Here is a 26628-nt window from a genome sequence, read left to right as displayed (position 1 = left end):
ATCAAGATACAAGATGTAAGTAACAATATTAAATTCAGCGGAAAATAATTATTTGAGAAACTAAAGCATTCGTTGCGTGCTTTGGCATGATCAAAGTGTTTCACAGCGTGTTCAACGTTTAGTCATTTCGTTTGCCTGTGCTCATTGTTCAAAACGGATGTGTTTGATTATCTTTGGTGAGGAGCACTATTCCACATATAATATTTTATTGGCTGAAGTTTGGAAATTGTGCGTTCTGCAGGGGCCACAGTCACGGGTAAAGTGAGGAAAATCAACTAAGCATAAATAAACCCGGAAAAGAAGTGTAAAGCTTGAAGCCCAAGATGCTTAAAACAGCGGCAACAGAACAAAACAGTTTCGCTTCCGGCATCTCAGTGGGCGATAATCCTTAAGATGACCTGCAGACTTCAACCCGGAAATTCCGTGCTTCGATTCCGTGCGTTTCCCTGTAGTGGGCATTACACAATTTAATTTCAATAGAAGCAGACAACAGAATGTTGCCGGATATTTCCGTGTTTTGCCACGTCTCAGTGGGCGTCATGTTTAATGGTCGCGTTCCAGGATGAAAGTAGTGACGTCTTGAGTAGTCTCCAGTTTTGTGATCAGTGGCGTGCCGAAGGGGGGGATTGATGGGAGTCATAACACCCCTTTGCCACAATATTTCCTAAAGAAGAACGTTCACCACCTTTCGAAAATCCTGGGCACGCCACTGTTTATGATATCTTTCATTGACAGTGTCTGAATGTATTGGGTGTACGAGATTAGAACTAACGTCGCTGGTACACTTTAAGTTCCTTTTCTTGACAAATCAAGGAGCATCACAGGACAAAACAAAACGATTTTGTTAAAGGCCCGCAATGCCAATATTCTTCCTTCGGCGACCTGCTGCACGTAGTTTAGTACAAGCCTTGGTACTTAATAAGTAATAAATAATTAATGTATTATTGTTTTCTTCAATTTCATCTTTATTTAATAGTAGAACAAAAAAAAGTATTTTTCATCCTAATTTCTTTAAAAAAGGTTGAAGCACCGCTTGAACCTCCGGTTTTTATAGCATTGTATAAAATGCTACAACGTTTGCTGAGGACACCAATTATTTTAAGTTGTTTAACTTCAATAAAATAAAGAATGTAATAGAGTTCTCAAAAATCACAATAAATTGCTTTTTGATTAAAATAGATGTGACTGTTGGGAACAGTGGAGCAGCTTATCCTTTGTCTTGTCCCAAAAAGCACACAAAAGCATTCCTGTGTTGCTAATTTTTAGCTCTTGGGTATGTCATAGAATGCCACAATGTTTGATGGAATTCATTCCAAACTTTGCAAATTTATCAATAACTAAAAATAATAAAGCCCTTGTGGTGTACGAGAAGAATGATCGCCCCTCAAGCCTTTATTTTGCACTTCCAGCAAGCTACTAAGATTGGTTCTAGTTTGTTTATTTTTCTAGTATGTCATAAGCTCTCTCTCCCTGGGAACGAACGTCTTTCCACACAGAACGCGCATGAAAAAATGAGTGAGCAGCCAAAGGTGGCGGGAATATTTTCTAGATGTTTTGTGAAGGGGCGACGCACTCTAGTAGTAATATTATACTAGTCCATCACCTTAAGTTCATTTCTTGCTTATCTTTAGTCGCACCCCCCCCTTTTCCTTTATCATTCTTACCTTTGTTCGTCCCTTGTTTCTTGTCGCCTCCTATTTTTCGTCTCCCTCTAATCTTTCATCGCACTCTTACTTATATTTGTTCGCCTCCTGTCTCTCGTCGCCCCTATCTTTGTTCGTCCCCTTATCATTCCTCGCATCCTATCTTTCGTCATTCTTATCTTTGTTCGCCCCTGTCTCTTCTCAACTCCTTATCATTCGTCGCCCCTATCTTTCGTCATTCTTATCTTTGTTCGCTCCTGTCTCTTCTCGTTCCCTTATCATTCGTCGCTTCCTATCTTTGTTCGTCCCCTTATTATTAGTTGCGTCCTATCTTTCGTCATTCTTATATTTGTTCGCCCCTGTCTCTTCTCACACCCTTATCATTCGTCGCCCCTTTCTCTCGTCATTCTTATCTTTGTTCGCCCCTGTCTCTTCTCGCTCCCTTATCATTCCTCGCCTCCTATCTTTGTTCTTCCCCTTATTATAAGTTGCGTCCTATCTTTCGTCATTCTTATCTTTGTTCGCCCCTGTCTCTTCTCACCTCCTTATCATTCGTCGCCCCTATTTTCGTCATTCTTATCTTTGTTCGCTCCTGTCTCTTCTCGCTCCCTTATCATTCGTCGTTTCCTATTTTTTCTCATTCTTATCTTTGCTCGTCCCCTTATACTCCTCGCCTCCTTTCTTTCGTCATTCTTATCTATGATCGCCCCCTTATCATTCCTCGCCTCCCATCTTTGTTCGTCCCCTTATTATAAGTTGCGTCCTATCTTTCGTCATTCTTATCTTTGTTCGCCCTTGTCTCTTCTCACCTCCTTATCATTCCTCGCCCCTATCTTTCGTCATTCTTATCTTTGTTCGCCCCTGTCTCTTCTTGTTCCCTTATAATTCGCCGCATCCTATCTTTCGTCATTCTTATCTTCGTTCGCCCCTTTATCATTCATCGCCTCCTATCTTTCGTCATTCTTATCTTTGTTTGCCCCTGTCTCTTCTCACCCCCTTATCATTCGTTGCCCCTATCTTTCGTCATTCTTATCTTTGTTTGCCCCTGTCTCTTCTCACCCCCTTATCATTCGTCGCCCCCTATCTTTCGTCATTCTTATCTTCGTTCGCCCCTTTATCATTCATCGCCTCCTATCTTTCGTCATTCTTATCTTTGTTTGCCCCTGTCTCTTCTCACCCCCATATCATTCGTTGCCCCTATCTTTCGTCATTCTTATCTTTGTTTGCCCCTGTCTCTTCTCACCCCCTTATCATTCGTCGCCCCCTATCTATCGTCATTCTTATCTTCGTTCGCCCCTGTCTCTTCTCACCCCCTTATCATTCCTCGCCTCCTATCTTTGTTCGTCCCCTTATTATTAGTTGCGTCCTATCTTTCGTCATTCCTATCTTTGTTCGCCCCTGTCTCTTCTCACCCCCTTATCATTCGTCGCCCTATCTTTCGTCATTCTTATCTTTGTTCGCCCCTGTCTCTTCTCACCCCCTTATCATTCCTCGCTTCCTATCTTTGTTCGTCCCCTTATTATTAGTTGCGTCCTATCTTTCGTCATTCTTATCTTTGTTCGCCCCTGTCTCTTCTCACCCCCTTATCATTCGTCGCCCCTTTCTTTCGTCATTCTTATCTTTGTTCGCCCCTGTCTCTTCTCGCTCCATTATCATTCCTCGCCTCCTATCTTTGTTCGTCCCCTTATTATAAGTTGCGTCCTATCTTTCGTCATTCTTATCTTTGTTCGCTTCAGTCTCTTCTCACCCCCTTATCATTCGTCGTCCCTATCTTTCGTCATTCTTATCTTTGTTCGCTCCTGTCTCTTCTCGCTCCCTTATCATTCGTCGCTTCCTATTTTTCGTCATTCTTATCTTTGTTCGTCCCCTTATCATTCCACGCCTCCTTTCTTTCGTCATTCTTATCTTTGATCGTCTCCTTATCATTCCTCGCCTCTCCATCTTTGTTCGTCCCCTTATTATAAGTTGCGTCCTATCTTTCGTCATTCTTATCTTTGTTCGCCCCTGTCTCTGCTCACCTCCTTATCATTCGTCGCCCCTTTCTTTCGTCATTCTTATTCTCGTTCGCCCCTGTCTCTTCTCGCTCCCTTATCATTCCTCGCCTACTATCTTTGTTCGTCCCCTTATTATTAGTTGCGTCCTATCTTTCGTCATTCTTATCTTTGTTCGCCCCTGTCTCTTCTCACCCCCTTATCATTCGTCGCCCCTTTCTTTCGTCATTCTTATCTTTGTTCGCCCCTGTCTCTTCTCGCTCCCTTATCAGTCTTCGCCTCCTATCTTTGCTCGTCCCCTTATTATTAGTTGCGTCCTATCTTTCGTCATTCTTATCTTTGTTCGCCCGTCTCTTCTCACCCCCTTATCATTCGTCGCCCCTATCTTTCGTCACTCTTATCTTTAATCGCCCCTGTCTCTTCTTGTTCCCTTATAATTCGCCGCATCCTATCTTTCGTCATTCTTATCTTCGATCGCCCCTTTATCATCATCGCCTCCTTTCTTTCGTCATTCTTATCTTTGATCGCCCCCTTATCATTCCTCGCCTCCCATCTTTGTTCGTCCCCTTATTATTAATTGCGTCCTATCTTTCGTCATTCTTATCTTTGTTCGCCCCTGTCTCTTCTCAACCCCTTATCATTCGTCGCCCCCTACTTTTCGTCTTTCTTATCTTCGTTCGCCCCTGTCTCTTCTCACCCCCTTATCATTCGTCGCCCCCTTATCATTCCTCGCCTGCTATCTTTGTTCGTCCCCTTATTATTAGTTGCGTCATATCTTTCGTCATTCTTATCTTTGTTCGCCCCTGTCTATGCTCATCCCCTTATCATTCTTCGCCCTTTTCTTTCTTCATTCTTATCTTTGTTCGCCCCTGTCTCTTCTCGCTCCCTTATCATTCCTCGCCTCCTGTCTTTGTTCGTCCCCTTATCATAAGTTGCGTACTATCTTTCGTCATTCTTATCTTTGTTCGCCCCTGTCTCTTCTCCCCCCCTTATCATTCGTCGCCCCTATCTTTCGTCATTCTTATCTTTGTTCGCTCCTGTCTCTTCTCGCTCCCTTATCAATCGTCGCTTCCTATTTTTCGTCATTCTTATCTTTGTTCGTCCCTTTTTATTCCTCGCCTCCTTTCTTTCGTGATTCTTATCTTTGATCGTCCCCTTATCATTCCTAGCCTCCCCATCTTTGTTCGTCCCCTTATTATAAGTTGCGTCCTATCTTTCGTCATTCTTATCTTTGTTCGCCCCTGTCTCTGCTCACCCCCTTATCATTCGTCGCCCCTTTCTTTCGTCATTCTTATCTTCGTTCGCCCCTGTCTCTTCTCGCTCCCTTATCATTCCTCGCCTACTATCTTTGTTCGTTCCCTTATTATTAGTTGAGTCCTATCTTTCGTCATTCTTATCTTTGTTCGCCCCTGTCTCTCCTCACCCCCTTATCATTCGTCGCCCCTTACTTTCGTCATTCTTATCTTTGTTCGCCCCTGTCTTCTTCTCGCTCCCTCATCATTCCTCGCCTCCTATCTTTGTTCGTCCCCTTATTATTAGTTGCGTCCTATCTTTCGTCATTCTTATCTTTGTTCGCCCGTCTCTTCTCACCACCTTATCATTCGTCGCACCTATCTTTCGTCATTCTTATCTTTGATCGCTCCTGTCTCTTCGTGTTCCCTTATAATTCGCCGCATCCTATCTTTCGCCATTCTTATCTTCGTTCGCCCCTTTATCATTCATCGCCTCCTATTTTTCGTCATTCTTATCTTTGTTCGCCCCTGTCTGTTCCCACCCCCTTATCATTCGTCGCCCCCATCTTTCGTCATTCTTATCTTTGATCGCCCCTGTCTCTTCTCACCCCTTATCATTCGTCGCCCCTATCTTTCGTCACTCTTATCTTCGTTCGCCCCTGTCTCTTCTCACCCCCTTATCATTCCTCGCCTCCTATCTTTGTTCGTCCCCTTATTATTAGTTGCGTCCTATCTTTCGTCATTCTTATCTTTGTTCGCCCCTGTCTCTGCTCATCCCCTTATCATTCGTCGCCCCTTTCTTTCGTCATTCTTATCTTCGTTCGCCCCTGTCTCTTCTCGCTCCCTTATCATTCCTCGCCTACTATCTTTGTTCGTTCCCTTATTATTAGTTGAGTCCTATCTTTCGTCATTCTTATCTTTGTTCGCCCCTGTCTCTCCTCACCCCCTTATCATTCGTCGCCCCTTACTTTCGTCATTCTTATCTTTGTTCGCCCCTGTCTTCTTCTCGTTCCCTCATCATTCGTCGCCTCCTATCTTTGTTCGTCCCCTTATTATTAGTTGCGTCCTATCTTTCGTCATTCTTATTTTTGTTCGCCCGTCTCTTCTCACCACCTTATCATTCGTCGCACCTATCTTTCGTCATTCTTATCTTTGATCGCTCCTGTCTCTTCGTGTTCCCTTATAATTCGCCGCATCCTATCTTTCGCCATTCTTATCTTCGTTCGCCCCTTTATCATTCATCGCCTCCTATTTTTCGTCATTCTTATCTTTGTTCGCCCCTGTCTGTTCCCACCCCCTTATCATTCGTCGCCCCCATCTTTCGTCATTCTTATCTTTAATCGCCCCTGTCTCTTCTCACCCCTTATCATTCGTCGCCCCTATCTTTCGTCACTCTTATCTTCGTTCGCCCCTGTCTCTTCTCACCCCCTTATCATTCCTCGCCTCCTATCTTTGTTCGTCCCCTTATTATTAGTTGCGTCCTATCTTTCGTCATTCTTATCTTTGTTCGCCCATGTCTCTTCTCACCCCCTTATCATTCGTCGCCCCTTTCTTTCGTCATTCTTATCTTTGTTCGCCCCTGTCTCTTCTCGCTCCCTTATCATTCCTCGCCTCCTATCTTTGTTCGTCCCCTTATTATAAGTTGCGTCCTATCTTTCGTCATTCTTATCTTTGTTCGCCCCTGTCTCATCTCACCCCCTTATCATTCGTCGCCCCTATCTTTCGTCATTCTTATCTTTGTTCGCTCCTGTCTCTTCTCGCTCCCTTATCATTCGTCGCTTCCTATTTTTCGTCAATCTTATCTTTGTTCGTCCCCTTATCATTCCTCGCCTCCTTTCTTTCGTCATTCTTATCTTTGATCGCCCCCTTATCATTCCTCGCCTCCCCATCTTTGTTCGTCCACTTATTATAAGTTGCATTCTATCTTTCGTCATTCTTATCTTTGTTCGCCCCTGTCTCTGCTCACCCCCTTATCATTCGTTGCCCCTTTCTTTCGTCATTCTTATCTTCGTTCGCCCCTGTCTCTTCTCGCTCCCTTATCATTCCTCGCCTACTAATCTTTGTTCGTTCTATTATTATTAGTTGCGTCCTATCTTTCGTTATTCTTATCTTCGTTCGCCCCTGTCTCTTCTCACCCCCTTATCATTCGTCGCCCCTTTCTTTCGTCATTCTTATCTTTGCTCGCCCTTGTCTCTTCTCGCTCCTTTATCATTCCTCGCCTCCTATCTTTGTTCGTCTCCTTATCATAAGTTGCGTCCTATCTTTCGTCATTCTTATCTTTGTTCGCCCCTGTCTCTTCTCACCTCCTTATCATTCGTCGCCCCTATTTTCGTCATTCTTATCTTTGTTCGCTCCTGTCTCTTCTCGCTCCCTTATCATTCGTCGTTTCCTATTTTTTCTCATTCTTATCTTTGCTCGTCCCCTTATACTCCTCGCCTCCTTTCTTTCGTCATTCTTATCTATGATCGCCCCCTTATCATTCCTCGCCTCCCATCTTTGTTCGTCCCCTTATTATAAGTTGCGTCCTATCTTTCGTCATTCTTATCTTTGTTCGCCCTTGTCTCTTCTCACCTCCTTATCATTCCTCGCCCCTATCTTTCGTCATTCTTATCTTTGTTCGCCCCTGTCTCTTCTTGTTCCCTTATAATTCGCCGCATCCTATCTTTCGTCATTCTTATCTTCGTTCGCCCCTTTATCATTCATCGCCTCCTATCTTTCGTCATTCTTATCTTTGTTTGCCCCTGTCTCTTCTCACCCCCTTATCATTCGTTGCCCCTATCTTTCGTCATTCTTATCTTTGTTTGCCCCTGTCTCTTCTCACCCCCTTATCATTCGTCGCCCCCTATCTTTCGTCATTCTTATCTTCGTTCGCCCCTTTATCATTCATCGCCTCCTATCTTTCGTCATTCTTATCTTTGTTTGCCCCTGTCTCTTCTCACCCCCATATCATTCGTTGCCCCTATCTTTCGTCATTCTTATCTTTGTTTGCCCCTGTCTCTTCTCACCCCCTTATCATTCGTCGCCCCCTATCTATCGTCATTCTTATCTTCGTTCGCCCCTGTCTCTTCTCACCCCCTTATCATTCCTCGCCTCCTATCTTTGTTCGTCCCCTTATTATTAGTTGCGTCCTATCTTTCGTCATTCCTATCTTTGTTCGCCCCTGTCTCTTCTCACCCCCTTATCATTCGTCGCCCTATCTTTCGTCATTCTTATCTTTGTTCGCCCCTGTCTCTTCTCACCCCCTTATCATTCCTCGCTTCCTATCTTTGTTCGTCCCCTTATTATTAGTTGCGTCCTATCTTTCGTCATTCTTATCTTTGTTCGCCCCTGTCTCTTCTCACCCCCTTATCATTCGTCGCCCCTTTCTTTCGTCATTCTTATCTTTGTTCGCCCCTGTCTCTTCTCGCTCCATTATCATTCCTCGCCTCCTATCTTTGTTCGTCCCCTTATTATAAGTTGCGTCCTATCTTTCGTCATTCTTATCTTTGTTCGCTTCAGTCTCTTCTCACCCCCTTATCATTCGTCGTCCCTATCTTTCGTCATTCTTATCTTTGTTCGCTCCTGTCTCTTCTCGCTCCCTTATCATTCGTCGCTTCCTATTTTTCGTCATTCTTATCTTTGTTCGTCCCCTTATCATTCCACGCCTCCTTTCTTTCGTCATTCTTATCTTTGATCGTCTCCTTATCATTCCTCGCCTCTCCATCTTTGTTCGTCCCCTTATTATAAGTTGCGTCCTATCTTTCGTCATTCTTATCTTTGTTCGCCCCTGTCTCTGCTCACCTCCTTATCATTCGTCGCCCCTTTCTTTCGTCATTCTTATTCTCGTTCGCCCCTGTCTCTTCTCGCTCCCTTATCATTCCTCGCCTACTATCTTTGTTCGTCCCCTTATTATTAGTTGCGTCCTATCTTTCGTCATTCTTATCTTTGTTCGCCCCTGTCTCTTCTCACCCCCTTATCATTCGTCGCCCCTTTCTTTCGTCATTCTTATCTTTGTTCGCCCCTGTCTCTTCTCGCTCCCTTATCAGTCTTCGCCTCCTATCTTTGCTCGTCCCCTTATTATTAGTTGCGTCCTATCTTTCGTCATTCTTATCTTTGTTCGCCCGTCTCTTCTCACCCCCTTATCATTCGTCGCCCCTATCTTTCGTCACTCTTATCTTTAATCGCCCCTGTCTCTTCTTGTTCCCTTATAATTCGCCGCATCCTATCTTTCGTCATTCTTATCTTCGATCGCCCCTTTATCATCATCGCCTCCTTTCTTTCGTCATTCTTATCTTTGATCGCCCCCTTATCATTCCTCGCCTCCCATCTTTGTTCGTCCCCTTATTATTAATTGCGTCCTATCTTTCGTCATTCTTATCTTTGTTCGCCCCTGTCTCTTCTCAACCCCTTATCATTCGTCGCCCCCTACTTTTCGTCTTTCTTATCTTCGTTCGCCCCTGTCTCTTCTCACCCCCTTATCATTCGTCGCCCCCTTATCATTCCTCGCCTGCTATCTTTGTTCGTCCCCTTATTATTAGTTGCGTCATATCTTTCGTCATTCTTATCTTTGTTCGCCCCTGTCTATGCTCATCCCCTTATCATTCTTCGCCCTTTTCTTTCTTCATTCTTATCTTTGTTCGCCCCTGTCTCTTCTCGCTCCCTTATCATTCCTCGCCTCCTGTCTTTGTTCGTCCCCTTATCATAAGTTGCGTACTATCTTTCGTCATTCTTATCTTTGTTCGCCCCTGTCTCTTCTCCCCCCCTTATCATTCGTCGCCCCTATCTTTCGTCATTCTTATCTTTGTTCGCTCCTGTCTCTTCTCGCTCCCTTATCAATCGTCGCTTCCTATTTTTCGTCATTCTTATCTTTGTTCGTCCCTTTTTATTCCTCGCCTCCTTTCTTTCGTGATTCTTATCTTTGATCGTCCCCTTATCATTCCTAGCCTCCCCATCTTTGTTCGTCCCCTTATTATAAGTTGCGTCCTATCTTTCGTCATTCTTATCTTTGTTCGCCCCTGTCTCTGCTCACCCCCTTATCATTCGTCGCCCCTTTCTTTCGTCATTCTTATCTTCGTTCGCCCCTGTCTCTTCTCGCTCCCTTATCATTCCTCGCCTACTATCTTTGTTCGTTCCCTTATTATTAGTTGAGTCCTATCTTTCGTCATTCTTATCTTTGTTCGCCCCTGTCTCTCCTCACCCCCTTATCATTCGTCGCCCCTTACTTTCGTCATTCTTATCTTTGTTCGCCCCTGTCTTCTTCTCGCTCCCTCATCATTCCTCGCCTCCTATCTTTGTTCGTCCCCTTATTATTAGTTGCGTCCTATCTTTCGTCATTCTTATCTTTGTTCGCCCGTCTCTTCTCACCACCTTATCATTCGTCGCACCTATCTTTCGTCATTCTTATCTTTGATCGCTCCTGTCTCTTCGTGTTCCCTTATAATTCGCCGCATCCTATCTTTCGCCATTCTTATCTTCGTTCGCCCCTTTATCATTCATCGCCTCCTATTTTTCGTCATTCTTATCTTTGTTCGCCCCTGTCTGTTCCCACCCCCTTATCATTCGTCGCCCCCATCTTTCGTCATTCTTATCTTTGATCGCCCCTGTCTCTTCTCACCCCTTATCATTCGTCGCCCCTATCTTTCGTCACTCTTATCTTCGTTCGCCCCTGTCTCTTCTCACCCCCTTATCATTCCTCGCCTCCTATCTTTGTTCGTCCCCTTATTATTAGTTGCGTCCTATCTTTCGTCATTCTTATCTTTGTTCGCCCCTGTCTCTGCTCATCCCCTTATCATTCGTCGCCCCTTTCTTTCGTCATTCTTATCTTCGTTCGCCCCTGTCTCTTCTCGCTCCCTTATCATTCCTCGCCTACTATCTTTGTTCGTTCCCTTATTATTAGTTGAGTCCTATCTTTCGTCATTCTTATCTTTGTTCGCCCCTGTCTCTCCTCACCCCCTTATCATTCGTCGCCCCTTACTTTCGTCATTCTTATCTTTGTTCGCCCCTGTCTTCTTCTCGTTCCCTCATCATTCGTCGCCTCCTATCTTTGTTCGTCCCCTTATTATTAGTTGCGTCCTATCTTTCGTCATTCTTATTTTTGTTCGCCCGTCTCTTCTCACCACCTTATCATTCGTCGCACCTATCTTTCGTCATTCTTATCTTTGATCGCTCCTGTCTCTTCGTGTTCCCTTATAATTCGCCGCATCCTATCTTTCGCCATTCTTATCTTCGTTCGCCCCTTTATCATTCATCGCCTCCTATTTTTCGTCATTCTTATCTTTGTTCGCCCCTGTCTGTTCCCACCCCCTTATCATTCGTCGCCCCCATCTTTCGTCATTCTTATCTTTAATCGCCCCTGTCTCTTCTCACCCCTTATCATTCGTCGCCCCTATCTTTCGTCACTCTTATCTTCGTTCGCCCCTGTCTCTTCTCACCCCCTTATCATTCCTCGCCTCCTATCTTTGTTCGTCCCCTTATTATTAGTTGCGTCCTATCTTTCGTCATTCTTATCTTTGTTCGCCCATGTCTCTTCTCACCCCCTTATCATTCGTCGCCCCTTTCTTTCGTCATTCTTATCTTTGTTCGCCCCTGTCTCTTCTCGCTCCCTTATCATTCCTCGCCTCCTATCTTTGTTCGTCCCCTTATTATAAGTTGCGTCCTATCTTTCGTCATTCTTATCTTTGTTCGCCCCTGTCTCATCTCACCCCCTTATCATTCGTCGCCCCTATCTTTCGTCATTCTTATCTTTGTTCGCTCCTGTCTCTTCTCGCTCCCTTATCATTCGTCGCTTCCTATTTTTCGTCAATCTTATCTTTGTTCGTCCCCTTATCATTCCTCGCCTCCTTTCTTTCGTCATTCTTATCTTTGATCGCCCCCTTATCATTCCTCGCCTCCCCATCTTTGTTCGTCCACTTATTATAAGTTGCATTCTATCTTTCGTCATTCTTATCTTTGTTCGCCCCTGTCTCTGCTCACCCCCTTATCATTCGTTGCCCCTTTCTTTCGTCATTCTTATCTTCGTTCGCCCCTGTCTCTTCTCGCTCCCTTATCATTCCTCGCCTACTAATCTTTGTTCGTTCTATTATTATTAGTTGCGTCCTATCTTTCGTTATTCTTATCTTCGTTCGCCCCTGTCTCTTCTCACCCCCTTATCATTCGTCGCCCCTTTCTTTCGTCATTCTTATCTTTGCTCGCCCTTGTCTCTTCTCGCTCCTTTATCATTCCTCGCCTCCTATCTTTGTTCGTCTCCTTATCATAAGTTGCGTCCTATCTTTCGTCATTCTTATCTTTGTTCGCCCCTGTTTCTTCTGACGCCCTTATCATTCGTCGCCCCTTTCTTTCGTCATTCTTATCTTTGTTCGCCCCTGTCTCTTCTCGCTCCCTTATCATTCCTCGCCTCCTATCTTTGTTCGTCCCCTTATTATAAGTTGCGTCTTATCTTTCGTCATTCTTATCTTTGTTCGCCCCTGTCTCTTCTCACCCCCTTATCATTCGTCGCCCCTTTCTTTCGTCATTCTTATCTTTGTTCGCCCCTGTCTCTTCTCGCTCCCTTATCATTCCTCGCCTCCTATCTTTGTTCGTCCCCTTATTATAAGTTGCGTCCTATCTTTCGTCATTCTTATCTTTGTTCGCCCCTGTCTCTTCTCACCCCCTTATCATTCGTCGCCCCTTTCTTTCGTCATTCTTATCTTTGTTCGCCCGTCTCTTCTCACCCCCTTATCATTCGTCGCACCTATCTTTCGTCATTTTTATCTTTGATCGCTCCTGTCTCTTCTTGTTCCCTTATAATTCGCCGCATCCTATCTTTCGTCATTCTTATCTTCGTTCACCCCTTTATCATTCCTCGCCTCCTATCTTTGTTCGTCCCCTTATCATATGTTGCGTCCTATCTTTCGTCATTCTTATCTTTGTTCGCCCCTGTCTCTTCTCACCCCCTTAACATTCGTCGCCCCTATCTTTCGTCATTCTTATCTTTGTTCGCTTTCGTCTCTTCTCGCTCCCTTATCAATCGTCGCTTCCTATTTTTCGTCATTCTTATCTTTGTTCGTCCCCTTTTCATTCCTCGCCTCCTTTCTCTCGTGATTCTTATCCTTGATCGTCCCCTTATCATTCCTAGCCTCCCCATCTTTGTTCGTCCCCTTATTATAAGTTGCGTCCTATCTTTCGTCATTCTTATCTTTGTTCGCCCCTGTCTCTGCTCACCCCCTTATCATTCGTCGCTCCTTTCTTTCGTCATTCATATCTTCGTTCGCCCCTGTCTCTTCTCGCTCCCTTATCATTCCTCGCCTACTATCTTTGTTCGTCCCCTTATTATTAGTTGCGTCCTATCTTTCGTCATTCTTATCTTTGTTCGACCATGTCTCTTCTCACCCCCTTATCATTCGTCGCCCCTTTCTTTCGTCATTCTTATCTTTGCTCGCCCCTGTCTCTTCTCGCACCCTTATCATTCCTCGCCTCCTATCTTTGTTCGTCTCCTTATCATAAGTTGCGTCCTATCTTTCGTCATTCTTATCTTTGTTCGCCCCTGTCTCTTCTCACGCCCTTATAATTCGTCGCCCCTTTTTTTCGTCGTTCTTATCTTTGTTCGCCCCTGTCTCTTCTCGTTCCCTTATCATTCCTGGCCTCCTATCTTTGTTCGTCCCCTTATTATAAGTTGCGTCCTATCTTTCGTCATTCTTATCTTTGTTCGCCCCTGTCTCTTCTCACCCCCTTATCATTCGTTGCCCCTTTCTTTCGTCATTCTTATCTTTGTTCGCCCGTCTCTTCTCACCCCCTTATCATTCGTCGCATCTATCTTTCGTCATTCTTATCTTTGATCGCTCCTGTCTCTTCTTGTTCCCTTATAATTCGCCGCATCGTATCTTTCGTCAATCTTAACTTCGTTCACCCCTTTATCATTCATCGCCTCCTATCTTTCGTTATTCTTATCTTTGTTCGCCCCTGTCTCTTCACACCCCCTTATCATTCGTCGCCCCTTTCTTTCGTCATTCTTATCTTTGTTCGCCCCTGTCTCTGCTCACCCCCTTATCATTCGTCGCCCCTTTCTTTCGTCATTCTTATCTTCGTTCGCACCTGTCTCTTCTCGCTCCCTTATCATTCCTCGCCTACTAATTTTTGTTCGTTCCCTTATTATTAGTTGCGTCCTATCTTTGGTTATTCTTATCTTTGTTCGCCCCTGTCTCTTCTCACCCCCTTATCATTCGTCGCCCCTTTCTTTCGTCATTCTTATCTTTGCTCGCCCCTGTCTCTTCTCGCTCCCTTATCATTCCTCGCCTCCTATCTTTGTTCGTCTCCTTATTATAAGTTGCGTCCTATCTTTCGTCATTCTTATCTTTGTTCGCCCCTGTCTCTTCTCACGCCCTTATCATTCGTCGCCCCTTTCTTTCGTCATTCTTATCTTTGTTCGCCCGTCTCTTCTCGCCCCCTTATCATTCGTCGCACCTATCTTTCGTCATTCTTATCTTTGATCGCTCCTGTCTCTTCTTGTTCCCTTATAATTCGCCGCATCCTATCTTTCGTCATTCTTATCTTCGTTCACCCCTTTATCATTCATCGCCTCCTATCTTTCGTCATTCTTATCTTTGTTCGCCCCTGTCTCTTCTCACCCCCTTATCATTCGTCGCTCATATATTTTGTCATTCTTATCTTTGTTCGCCCCTGTCTCTGCTCACCCCCTTATCATTTGTCGCCCCTTTCTTTCGTCATTCTTATCTTCGTTCGCCCCTGTCTCTTCTCGCTCCCTTATCATTCCTCGCCTACTATCTTTGTTCGTTCCCTTATTATTAGCCCCTGTCTCTTCTCACCCCCTTATCATTCGTCGCCCCTTTCTTTCGTCATTCTTATCTTTGCTCGCCCCTGTCTCTTCTCGCTCCCTTATCATTCCTCGCCTCGTATCTTTGTTCGTCTCCTTATCATAAGTTGCGTCCTATCTTTCGTCATTCTTATCTTTGTTCGCCCCTGTCTCTTCTCACCCCCTTATCATTCGTCGCCCCTTTCTTTCGTCATTCTTATCTTTGTTCGCCCGTCTCTTCTCACCCCCTTATCATTCCTCGCCTCCTATCTTTGTTCGTCCCCTTATGATAAGTTGCGTCCTATCTTTCGTCATTCTTATCTTTGTTCGCCCCTGTTTCTTCTCACCCCCTTATCATTCGTCGCCCCTTTCTTTCGTCATTCTTATCTTTGTTCGCCCGTCTCTTCTCACCCCCTTATCATTCGTCGCACCTATCTTTCGTCATTCTTATCTTTGATCGCTCCTGTCTCTTCTTGTTCCCTTATAATTCGCCGCATCGTATCTTTCGTCAATCTTATCTTCGTTCACCCCTTTATCATTCATCGCCTCCTATCTTTCGTTATTCTTATCTTTGTTCGCCCCTGTCTCTTCTCACCCCCTTATCATTCGTCGCCCATATATTTTGTCATTCTTATCTTTGTTCGCCCCTGTCTCTGCTCACCCCCTTATCATTCGTCGCCCCTTTCTTTCGTCATTCTTATCTTCGTTCGCCCCTGTCTCTTCTCGCTCCCTTATCATTCCTCGCCTACTAATCTTTGTTCGTTCCCTTATTATTAGTTGCGTCCTATCTTTCGTTATTCTTATCTTTGTTCGCCCCTGTCTCTTCTCACCCCATTATCATTCGTCGCCCCTATCTTTCGTCATTCTTATCTTTGTTCGCCCCTGTCTCTTCTCACCCCCTTATCATTCGTCGCCCCTATCTTTCGTCATTCTTATCTTTGTTCGCCACTGTCTCTTCTCACACCCTTATCATTCGTCGCCCCTATTTTTCGTCATTCTTATCTTTGTTCGCTCCTGTCTCTTCTCGCTCCCTTATCATTCGTCACTTCCTATCTTTCGCCATTCTTATCTTTGTTCGTCGCCTTATCATTCCTCGCCTCCTTTCTTTCGTCATTCTTATTTTTGATCGCCCCCTTATCATTCCTCGCCTCCCATCTTTTTTCGTCCCCTTATTATTAGTTGCGTCCTATCTTTCGTCATTCTTATGTTTGTTCGCCCCTGTATATGCTCACCCCCATATCATTCGTCGCCCTTATCCTTCGTCATTCTTATCTTTGTTCGCTCCTGTCTCTTCTCGCTCCCTTATCATTCGTCGCCTCCTATCTTTCGTCATTCTTATCTTTGTTCGCCCCTGTCTCTTCTCACCCCCTTATCGTTCGTCGCCCCTAATTTTTGGTCATTCATATCTTTGTTCGCCCCTGTCTCTTCTCACCCCCTTATCATTCGTCACCCTTATCTTTCGTCATTCTTATCTTTGCTCGCCCCTGTCTCTTCTCGCTCCCTTATCATTCCTCGCCTCCTATCTTTGTTCGTCTCCTTATTATAAGTTGCGTCCTATCTTTCGTCATTCTTATCTTTGTTCGCCCCTGTCTCTTCTCACGCCCTTATCATTCGTCGCCCCTTTCTTTCGTCATTCTTATCTTTGTTCGCCCCTGTCTCTTCTCGCTCCCTTATCATTCCTCGCCTCCTATCTTTGTTCGTCCCCTTATTATAAGTTGCGTCCTATCTTTCGTCATTCTTATCTTTGTTCGCCCCTGTCTCTTCTCACCCCCTTATCATTCGTCGCCCCTTTCTTTCGTCATTCTTATCTTTGTTCGCCCGTCTCTTCTCACCCCCTTATCATTCGTCCCACCTATCTTTCGTCATTCTTATCTTTGATCGCTCCTGTCTCTTCTTGTTCCCTTATAATTCGCCGCATCCTATCTTTCGTCATTCTTATCTTCGTTCACCCCTTTATCATTCATCGCCTCCTATCTTTCGTCATTCTTATCTTTGTTCGCCCCTGTCTCTTCTCACCCCCTTATCATTCGTCGCCCATATATTTTGTCATTCTTATCTTTGTTCGCCCCTGTCTCTGCTCACCCCCTTATCATTCGTCGCCCCTTTCTTTCGTCATTCTTATCTTCGTTCGCCCCTGTCTCTTCTCGCTCCCTTATCATTCCTCGCCTACTATCTTTGTTCGTTCCCTTATTATTAGCCCCTGTCTCTTCTCACCCCCTTATCATTCGTCGCCCCTTTCTTTCGTCATTCTTATCTTTGCTCGCCCCTGTCTCTTCTCGCTCCCTTATCATTCCTCGCCTCGTATCTTTGTTCGTCTCCTTATCATAAGTTGCGTCCTATCTTTCGTCATTCTTATCTTTGTTCGCCCCTGTCTCTTCTCACCCCCTTATCATTCGTCGCCCCTTTCTTTCGTCATTCTTATCTTTGTTCGCCCGTCTCTTCTCACCCCCTTATCATTCCTCGCCTCCTATCTTTGTTCGTCCCCTTATTATAAGTTGCGTCCTATCTTTCGTCATTCTTATCTTTGTTCGCCCCTGTCTCTTCTCACCCCCTTATCATTCGTCGCCCCTTTCTTTCGTCATTCTTATCTTTGTTCGCCCGTCTCTTCTCACCCCCTTATCATTCGTCGTACCTATCTTTCGTCATTCTTATCTTTGATCGCTGCTGTCTCTTCTTGTTCCCTTATAATTCGCCGCATCGTATCTTTCGTCAATCTTATCTTCGTTCACCCCTTTATCATTCATCGCCTCCTATCTTTCGTTATTCTTATCTTTGTTCGCCCCTGTCTCTTCTCACCCCCTAATCATTCGTCGCCCATATATTTTGTCATTCTTATCTTTGTTCGCCTCTGTCTCTGCTCACCCCCTTATCATTCGTCGCCCCTTTCTTTCGTCATTCTTATCTTCGTTCGCCCCTGTCTCTTCTCGCTCCCTTATCATTCCTCGCCTACTAATCTTTGTTCGTTCCCTTATTATTAGTTGCGTCCTATCTTTGGTTATTCTTATCTTTGTTCGCCCCTGTCTCTTCTCACCCCCTTATCATTCGTCGCCCCTATCTTTCGTCATTCTTATCTTTGTTCGCCCCTGTCTCTTCTCACGCCCTTATCATTCGTCGCCCCTATATTTCGTCATTCTTATCTTTGTTCGCCACTGTCTCTTCTCACACCCTTATCATTCGTCGCCCCTATTTTTCGTCATTCTTATCTTTGTTCGCTCCTGTCTCTTCTCGCTCCCTTATCATTCGTCACTTCCTATCTTTCGTCATTCTTATCTTTGTTCGTCGCCTTATCATTCCTCGCCTCCTTTCTTTCGTCATTCTTATTTTTGATCGCCCCCTTATCATTCCTCGCCTCCCATCTTTTTTCGTCCCTTTATTATTAGTTGCGTCCTATCTTTCGTCATTCTTATGTTTGTTCGCCCCTGTATATGGTCACCCCCATATCGTTCGTCGCCCCTATCCTTCGTCATTCTTATCTTGTTCGCTCCTGTCTCTTCTCGCTCCCTTATCATTCGTCGCCTCCTATCTTTCGTCATTCTTATCTTTGTTCGCCCCTGTCTCTTCTCACCCCCTTATCGTTCGTCGCCCCTATCTTTCGTCATTCTTATCTTTGTTCGCCCCTTTTTCTTCTCACCCCCTTATCATTCGTCACCCTTATCTTTCGTCATTCTTATCTTTGTTCGCTCCTGTCTCTTCTCGATCCCTTATCATTCGTCGCTTCCTATTTTTCGTCATTCTTATCTTTGTTCGTCCCCTTATCATTCCTCGCCTCCTTTCTTTCATCATTCTTATCTTTGATCGCCCCCTTATCATTCCTCGCCTCCCATCTTTATTCGTCCCCTTATTATTAGTTGCGTCCTATCTTTTGTCATTCTTATCTTTGTTCGCCCCTGTCTATGCTCACCCCCTTATAATTCGTCGCCCGTATCTTTCGTCATTCTTATCTTTCTTCGTCCCTGTCTGTTCTTGTTCCCTTATCATTCGTCATTCTTATCTTTGTTCGCCCCTGTCTTTTCTCACCCCCTTATCATTCCTCGCCCCCTTATCATTCCTCGCCTCCTCTCTTTGTTCGTCCCCTTATTATTAGTTGAGTCTTATCTTTCGTTATTCTTATCTTTTTTCTGCCCTGTCTCTTGTCACCCCCTTATCATTTTTCGCCCATATATTTCCTCATTCTTATCTTTGATCGCCCCCTTATCATTCCTCGCCTCGTATCTCTGTTCGACCCCTTATTATTAGTTGCGTCCTATCTTTCGTCATTCTTATCCCTGTTCGCCCGTCGCCGCTTTATCTTTCGTCGCCCCTATTTATTTATTCGCTGCACTCGCCGTTAAGCTTCGTGCTCCCCATAACGGTAGTTCTTCGTAAAACACCACAATATTTGCTTTATTGCATTTCAACAGTGCATATTATTAAAGAAATAAAATAAGGTCCTTGAGGGGGGTTAATCACCTATCGGGTTGTGGGGCACACTCTCCGCTCCTCTTTATTCCGCTCTTGTATGTTTCTTAATTGACACTACCTGTGCTATTTTTCATTCCAACTGTGTAAATTATTTACCAATATATGAAAAAATAAAATAGGTCCTCTGCGGAAGTCGCCCACGACGCCCCCTCTGCCCCCTCCGCCCCAGATTGACGAAGGTACACTCACGAAGAACATCCATGTCCAGGCTGGGGTTAATGCAAGTAATAAGTGGTTATGTTAGTTTCCGAAATTCCATGAAGGAGGGGGTGGGGGTGTTACAGCCTAAAAGTCAATAATAATAATTATAATTTTGACGTTTGTGAAAGAGTGGCTAGCACAGCAAGCTACAATGCCAAAGATCTCGAGTTTGAACCCCAGTCTGGGCATGGGTGTTGTTTGTGAGTGTCCCTTCATCAACTTCATCATATCATCACTCATTCTCATCATCACAATTAGCCAAAAATGGTAGAAAAGCGATACTAAATAACAAAAAAATAATCAATCAATAATAATCATAAGTAACAACTAGCTGATTATTATTTTTATCTAACATAACCATTCTGTAGGAAGGTCATCAAACATAAAAATAAACATTATTAATTACAGACAAAAATGTAACACAATTCAAAATCCAACCCAATAATTAATAATAATTAGTTAATTGTTCATTCCCTTTGTTCCAGTGACTGAGCGAGAGGTGATAAATGGCATTCTGAATGTAAAGAACACAAAAAATCATTGTCTTGGATATATCCGTTACATCAACAACATCAATCTGCAGAATCTAAAAAAGGCTTCCCTTTTTATTGATATCTTGAACAGAAGTTTGGACACAGAAGCAGTGAAGCTTCTCTCCAACCTTAGAGATGAAAGGCTTCCAGCAAAGATAGAGGCTTCTAATCTCCAAAGGTACGGTTTTACTGTCCTACACACGACTTTTTTCCAGAGCAGGATGTGATGTCAAGCCAATGAGAGGATGTCCTACTTCAGTGATGTAGGATATGAGTTTGAAGGCGTATTTCTCAAGAACGAAAACAAATATTTGCAAAATAATATACAGTTATTTTAAGTGGTTTCTATTTTATTTTTCTTGCGACACTTCATCCTGGTTTTCCCAGAACTTTCTCAAGCCAAGATAAACACACACAACCTTCTGTGTAGAGAAGTGTAGAGTGTAAGATTGTGTTTTGTGTGTGTATTTATCTTGGTTGAGAAAGTTCTAGGAAACCAAGATGAAGCATTGTAAGAAAAATAAAATAACCACTTAAAATTAGGTTTTGATTCTATAAAAAGTGGTTATGCAAGCTATTAAGAGCAACTTAGGAAACAAACATTGCTGAGATATTTTGTATGTCATTTCTGTATGTGTAAAATGAATGGATTTAAAACATATTTTTCATGTTTTTGTGAAAATGCCCATTAGATTAGATTAGATTTATTTCATCCATGAATCACGTTTGCATCTACATGTTGTGATATTGTACATGTCAGTCAAACATTACAATATACTAATACAATAAAATAAAATAATGTAATATACAATGAAATTATACCTTACTCTATTACAGTTTTATGCTGGAACATGTGTACTCGTATTAGTGATACAATCTATATGTACATAAGAGTAACACCAGTAAAACATGTTGAGGTTACAATATAAAAATAATATGCATTCTGTAATGTATTAAAAGATTAAATGAAATATTGTGATGGATTAAAAGATTAAATGAAATATTGTGAGATAATATAAAGGTTAATAATATTTTTTTTCTTTATTAAGTGGGCAAGGGCTGAACATCATAAATAAACTTATAATATCATAAAATGATACTAAAAATTTCACTCATGTGATATAATAGATACAATATGTAAGATGGCATCTAGCCTATTGTGGGCCATATGTTGGAACTACTGATTACATTTTCAATTGCACTCTTGTGGATGAATCCATGATCCTCCAATCCATTAACCCACAAGTGACCCAGATAGCATGTAAGTTAACTGCAAGTTAAATCGAATGTCGATTTAACTTGCAGTTAACTTACGTGCTATCTGGGGAGTTGATGGATTAGAGGTTCATAAGTTCACCCACTGTAAAGGTGAATACTACATAGCTGCTTTCTAGGTGGGTGGCATACACAATAAGATATTTCATATATTTAGAACTTTCCAGTCTCAAAACTGGCAATCAGGGGGTCATTTTAAGAGAGTTTGTTGCATTTAGCACTCTGGTTTTTCCCAAATTCTTCACATTGCTCTTATTTGAAAAATATGATTTTCTTAACATTTTTAAGGGTTCTGTAGCCCCATCAGCACCCAATCCCCCTCTACGTTCACCATTGTACATATTAATATGGTAGTCAATTTGCTAACAAATGCACACTTAGATAAAGTAAAAGTAAAGTTATCCTTCATATAACAGTGAATTTGTGTGTTTTTGATTCAGGTACACAGTTGAATGGATTGGCAGGGAAGGGTTAGATGTAGACACACACGAAGAATACTTGCAACACTTTCTTGCACACTTTTACAAGAACATCTGCAAGTTGGTGGACAGAGCTATGAGGAAAGAAGATTCCAGTGCACAGGGCCAGATTGTCACAGAGATTCTACAGCATCTGCATGCCTGTAACAATTCTGTTAAGGTTAGTTTAATATTATTTACAGTAGTAAGCAAGAAAATGTTAAACAAATAAAATAAATAGATTAAAAAAAAACAACAGCATAAACTTTTCAAGACAACAGCAGAAATGCAATAACAAAATGTATTAACTTAATTGTATTTTTGCCATGTCCAACATAATAATAAAAATAATATAATTGTTTATTGTTACTTAATTCTGAGCACAGCAAAGGCCAGATACAGCATCACATTCAATATTTCTACAATTAATTCAGAACACATCATCTTTTAAATTATCTATCAGAGATTTTATCAGTTCACTACCATTATTGTTACTATTTACTGAAATAAAGGAATTGAGTTTAGACCTGTATTTAGGAACCTTGCATGAAATAGTCACTATGAATCTTTGATAAGAACAATTTATGTACAAATACACTTATTGTGTTACTCTTTCTTAAATACAATGTCTGTAAATTAAGAGATTCCAACCACTAGTCATATTTAAATGTTACATAACAATTTTGACTTTTCATACACAGTAATATGATAAATAATTTCTGAATTCAATCTATTTTTTCTGTGTGGCATTTAGCTGCTGAGCTCCACAATTCACTACCATATTCTAGTATTGGATATATAATTGTGAACCATAAAACATTAAATTTTCCATTCTGTTTAAAGAAGTCCAATAAAAAATATAAAACCTAGTAACTTTTTAGGTTGTTTACAATAATAATAATAATAATTTGCATAGCCAGTAGTAAAAACTGTGGAAGTAAATTTTTTCGTGTTTTGATTAATTATTTCTGTCAGGAAATTCAACCTTCATTGTTTTGTGCACAAAAAGTGTAAGTCTCTCTCCACACACATTTTCTTCCAAAGAAAAAATTCTCTGACAAAATGAAGATGATGTTCCCTCTATGATAGAATTAATGAGTCGGTTATGTATATTTTTTCTATAACATGATCATTTATTCAGGGAATGTTTTCAAGAGAAATACTTAACTATAATTCCTTCCAAAAGATATTTGGGGAATTGCGCCTTAATAGAAATACTTTGTACGTATGACCATAACATCTTTGCACAAAATCTCAAATGATGCCCTCTTTTCATTTTCAGGTATTTTATGGGAGGGAAGAAAGTCTTCAAAGAATCGAAGACTACATGAAAGATGACTCAGATCAGCCAATAGTGTTGTATGGTGAAGGAGGCTGTGGAAAAACCTCACTGCTTGCAAAGTCTGCTGGCAATAGCACTGTGTGGTTCAAAGAATCCAAACCCATTTGTATCATTCGGTTTCTTGGTACAACTCCTGACAGCAGTGCCCTCACTCCCACTCTGATATCTATCTGTCAGCAGGTACAAATGTTTAATTTACGATGATCATTATAATATAAGGGTTGCCCAAAGGAAAGTGTTGCTTTTTTCTGGCATGGTTTTTTGGATAGCATATTTGAACATACAGGAAGTAACAGCAATACATGGGCTACATATCCACTACACATAGTCAGCTTGCTGGTTCAAGGAAGTGTACCAGCATGTCATTATATTGTAGATACCCTGAGTGAAGAACGTCTGTGGTTGGCTGCAGAACCAGTCTTCGATGGCATCCTGGACCTCAGCATCGTTAGCAAATAGGTGGCCCTTTAGATATTTTTTAGTTGCCCAAAAATGTGACAAAGGGCAACAGTCTCACTCATGGCATAGTGGTAACTTTGATGCCTTGTAATCAAGGGGTCCTGGGTTCGATACTTGGTGAAGGCACATGACACAGCAGTTCAGATTCCACTTTAAACTGCAGGTCCAGTCATGATTAGCCTTTCTGTGATTAAGTGGACTTAAAACAAAAATTCAGATTAAAAAGAAAAATCAAAGGGTGACAGGTCGGGGCTGTAGGCGTAGGGAGCTAGTGGTTGAGGATCTCCAAGCGGAAAAGCTGCAGCAGATCTTTGCACACTCATGCCACTACTCCATTTGAACACTATACACCATGACAGACACTCATTCCCATACACATCCTTCATACGATCATAAATTTCAGCTCCACTAGTAACACCTTCTGCCATCAAAATTGGAATAACTGCTCACTGGGTAGTTTGGACGAATTCATATGTCTATGTAGTCAATTTGCTTCAGCATGTGGACACAGCATACTAACACTTTCTGACAATAACAGCTTATGCTGACACTGACATACAATGCCATGTACTGTTGGAAGCACAAAGCTCTGTGTATTTAAACAATGATCCTACTAGAGTCTCACTTTCACTTGAACGAACCTTATATTTTAAAAGTGCATTTTTATAGACTGTCTACAATCTCAATCTCCTCTTTACTTCCAGATTTCGTACAATTACATGCTTCCCTTTGAAGATATACCTGATGATTTAGTCCCTTTGACTGCATTTTTCAAGCAACTCTTAACTTACGGAACTGCAGAGCAGCCTTTGCTTGTCTTTTTGGATTCTGTGGATCAATTGACTGGTGCTCAGGATGTTAACAAGGTGTCATGGCTACCAACACGGTTGCCTCCACATTGTAAGGTAATACTTTATGTCCGTCCATTGATTTCTTTGATGAGAGAAAGAATGAGAAAATAAAGAGACTGGCCAAGACAGAAAATGAGGGAAAGAAATAAAATGAAGATAATAGCAAATAGATAAAAACAAAATGGGAGTCAAAATAAGAGAATGAGATAAAAATACAGAAAAAGGATATATAATGAAGAAGAATGAAAGAAAAGGAAAGGAATGAGAGTGTGTGAGAGAGAAAGGCAGAAAATAAAATGGAAGAAAGGTAAAAGGGTAAGAAAGAAATAGAGACAGTGGCGTATCCTGAAAATTTGACCTGTTCTGCAACAAGTCTTATTTATTGTGTATATTTGAATTTGAATTTGAATTTTATTTTTTCTTCCGTTGACCCTTGTTTAAAAGGGCATGGAAAACGTCAAGATACATAATGAAATAATAATTAGTTAAGTACATCATAACAAAAAAGAAGAAACATTGTGTAGTACATTACATCACTACACCAAAGTAAAAATGAAAAAATACACTTCATTACACTACAATAAAAATTTAAAAAACACATTATCATTGTTGCATGATTGAAATAAGAATACAATTAAAATACATATTTTTTTAGTACATTGGCCTTGTATTGTCTTGTTCCATGAATTCTCCGATACTGTAGAGAGCTCTATCTGTCAAATATTTTTTTATTGTTTGTATTTGATTATCTTTTGGAGATATCAGTTTTATGTCATGAGGCAGCTGGTTGTAGAATATTTTTCCGGCATTGATTGGTGATTGTTTTGAGATATTGAGTCTGTGTTGGTTCTGGTAATAATTATCTTTCCCCCTTGTATTGTGGTTGTGTAATTGGTTATTTTTAGTCATGCTTCCAGTATTTAGAACAAACATTATAGCCTTATAGATGTATAGGGAGTATATTGTCATTATTTGTTTTTCCCTGAATAACTGTTTGCAAGATTCCCTACAGCCTAGTTTGTACATTATTCTAAGTGCTCTCTTTTGAAGTCTCAGTATTCTGACAGTATTATTATAAAATGATCCACCCCAAGCTATTATGCCATATTCAACGTAGGGGTAAATTAGTCCATAATATATGCATTTGTTAATTTCTGTTAAATTATATTCAGCCATTTGTTTTAGCAGGTATAGATTAGATGATAATTTACTGCAGATGTTGTTAATTTGTTCTTCCCACGTTAATTTTTGATCTAGTGTTATTCCCAAAAATTTTACTGAAGATACAGTTTCTATGAGCACATTGTCTATGCATAGTGTTTGTGACTCAAAATCCATGTTTCGGATTGTATTGAATATCATAAATTTTGTTTTATTGTTATTTATTATTAATCCATGTGAAGTTAAGTATTGTGCCAGTTGGTTTATGGTGATAAAAGTGTTGATTTCAAGCTTCCTAGGGTCGATACCTCTGGCAAGAACAGTTGTGTCATCGGCATAGGTGACAATTTTTGTGTTTGGGTATTCTGGTACATTGTTTATGTACAAAATAAAGAGCAGGGGCCCCAGGATTGATCCTTGGGGTACCCCCATTAACACTTTCCTACTTTGTGATTTAAAGTTAGTGACTATACCATGCATGTTGTAGCTTATTTGAGTAATTTGCATTCTGTCCTGTAGATAAGATTGTATAAGTTCATAAGCTATCCCTCTTATTCCTATATTGCTTAGTTTGACCATAAGCAGGTCATGTTTTACCCTATCAAATGCCTTGGAAAGATCTAGATATATAGTGTTTGCAGCTTCGTGTTTCTCTAATGTTTCGGTTACATAATCGATTAACTGTGCTAGAGCTGTGTTTATTGATTTCCCTTTCTGGAATCCATGCTGGTTTCTGTTTATTATGTTATATTTGTTACAAAACTTTATAATATAATTTGATAAAATTTTTTCCAATATCTTTGAAAAAGCAGATGTTAGGGAGATAGGTCTGTAGTTCTCAATGTCTGTTGCAGCTCCTTTTTTGAATATGGGTATCACTGTGCTGTGTTTTAGAACTTTGGGGAATGTACCAAATTTTATTGAATTGTTGACTGCATACAGCAGGGGTTCTAAAATAGATTCTGAGCAGGATTTAATAAGTTCAGCTGACCATTCATCAGGTCCGTGTGATTTTTTGTTTTTTAAACCTTGTATAACTTTTTTTAACTCATTAGCACTTACTTCTGGGATATATATACTGTTTGACCGATATTTCTCGATTGGGATCTCTAGTGTTTTGTCATTATTTTCATTCTCTCTGTTTGTGTTGGTTAAGTTTATAAAATATTCGTTGAATAAGTTACATATGATATTCGGGTCAATTACTTCAGTGTCATCCTTGATGACTTTTATGTTTGCTTTATCATTGTTTGTG

At 41.7% G+C, this 26628-nt stretch overlaps 1 protein-coding gene across 3 annotated transcripts in view; it reads left to right on the top strand.

Annotated features, from left to right (window-relative positions):
* The window catches only part of LOC145998457 (NACHT and WD repeat domain-containing protein 2), a 78780-nt gene that overhangs the window by 14516 nt on the left and 37636 nt on the right, over nt 1–26628 (top strand). For all 3 annotated transcript variants that reach the window (XM_083134868.1, XM_083134866.1, XM_083134867.1), the window contains exons 7-10: nt 19780–20005; nt 21543–21741; nt 22843–23082; nt 24066–24266. In XM_083134868.1, coding sequence (XP_082990994.1) covers nt 19780–20005; nt 21543–21741; nt 22843–23082; nt 24066–24266 — 866 coding nt within the window. The remainder of the gene's footprint in view (nt 1–19779; nt 20006–21542; nt 21742–22842; nt 23083–24065; nt 24267–26628) is intronic.

This window comes from Lepisma saccharinum, chromosome 14 (genome assembly GCF_977018435.1).
Source record: "Lepisma saccharinum chromosome 14, izLepSacc3.1, whole genome shotgun sequence".
NCBI lineage: Eukaryota > Metazoa > Arthropoda > Insecta > Zygentoma > Lepismatidae > Lepisma > Lepisma saccharinum.
Note: the sequence above shows the minus strand (reverse complement) of the source record. Positions and strands in the feature narration are given on the sequence as shown.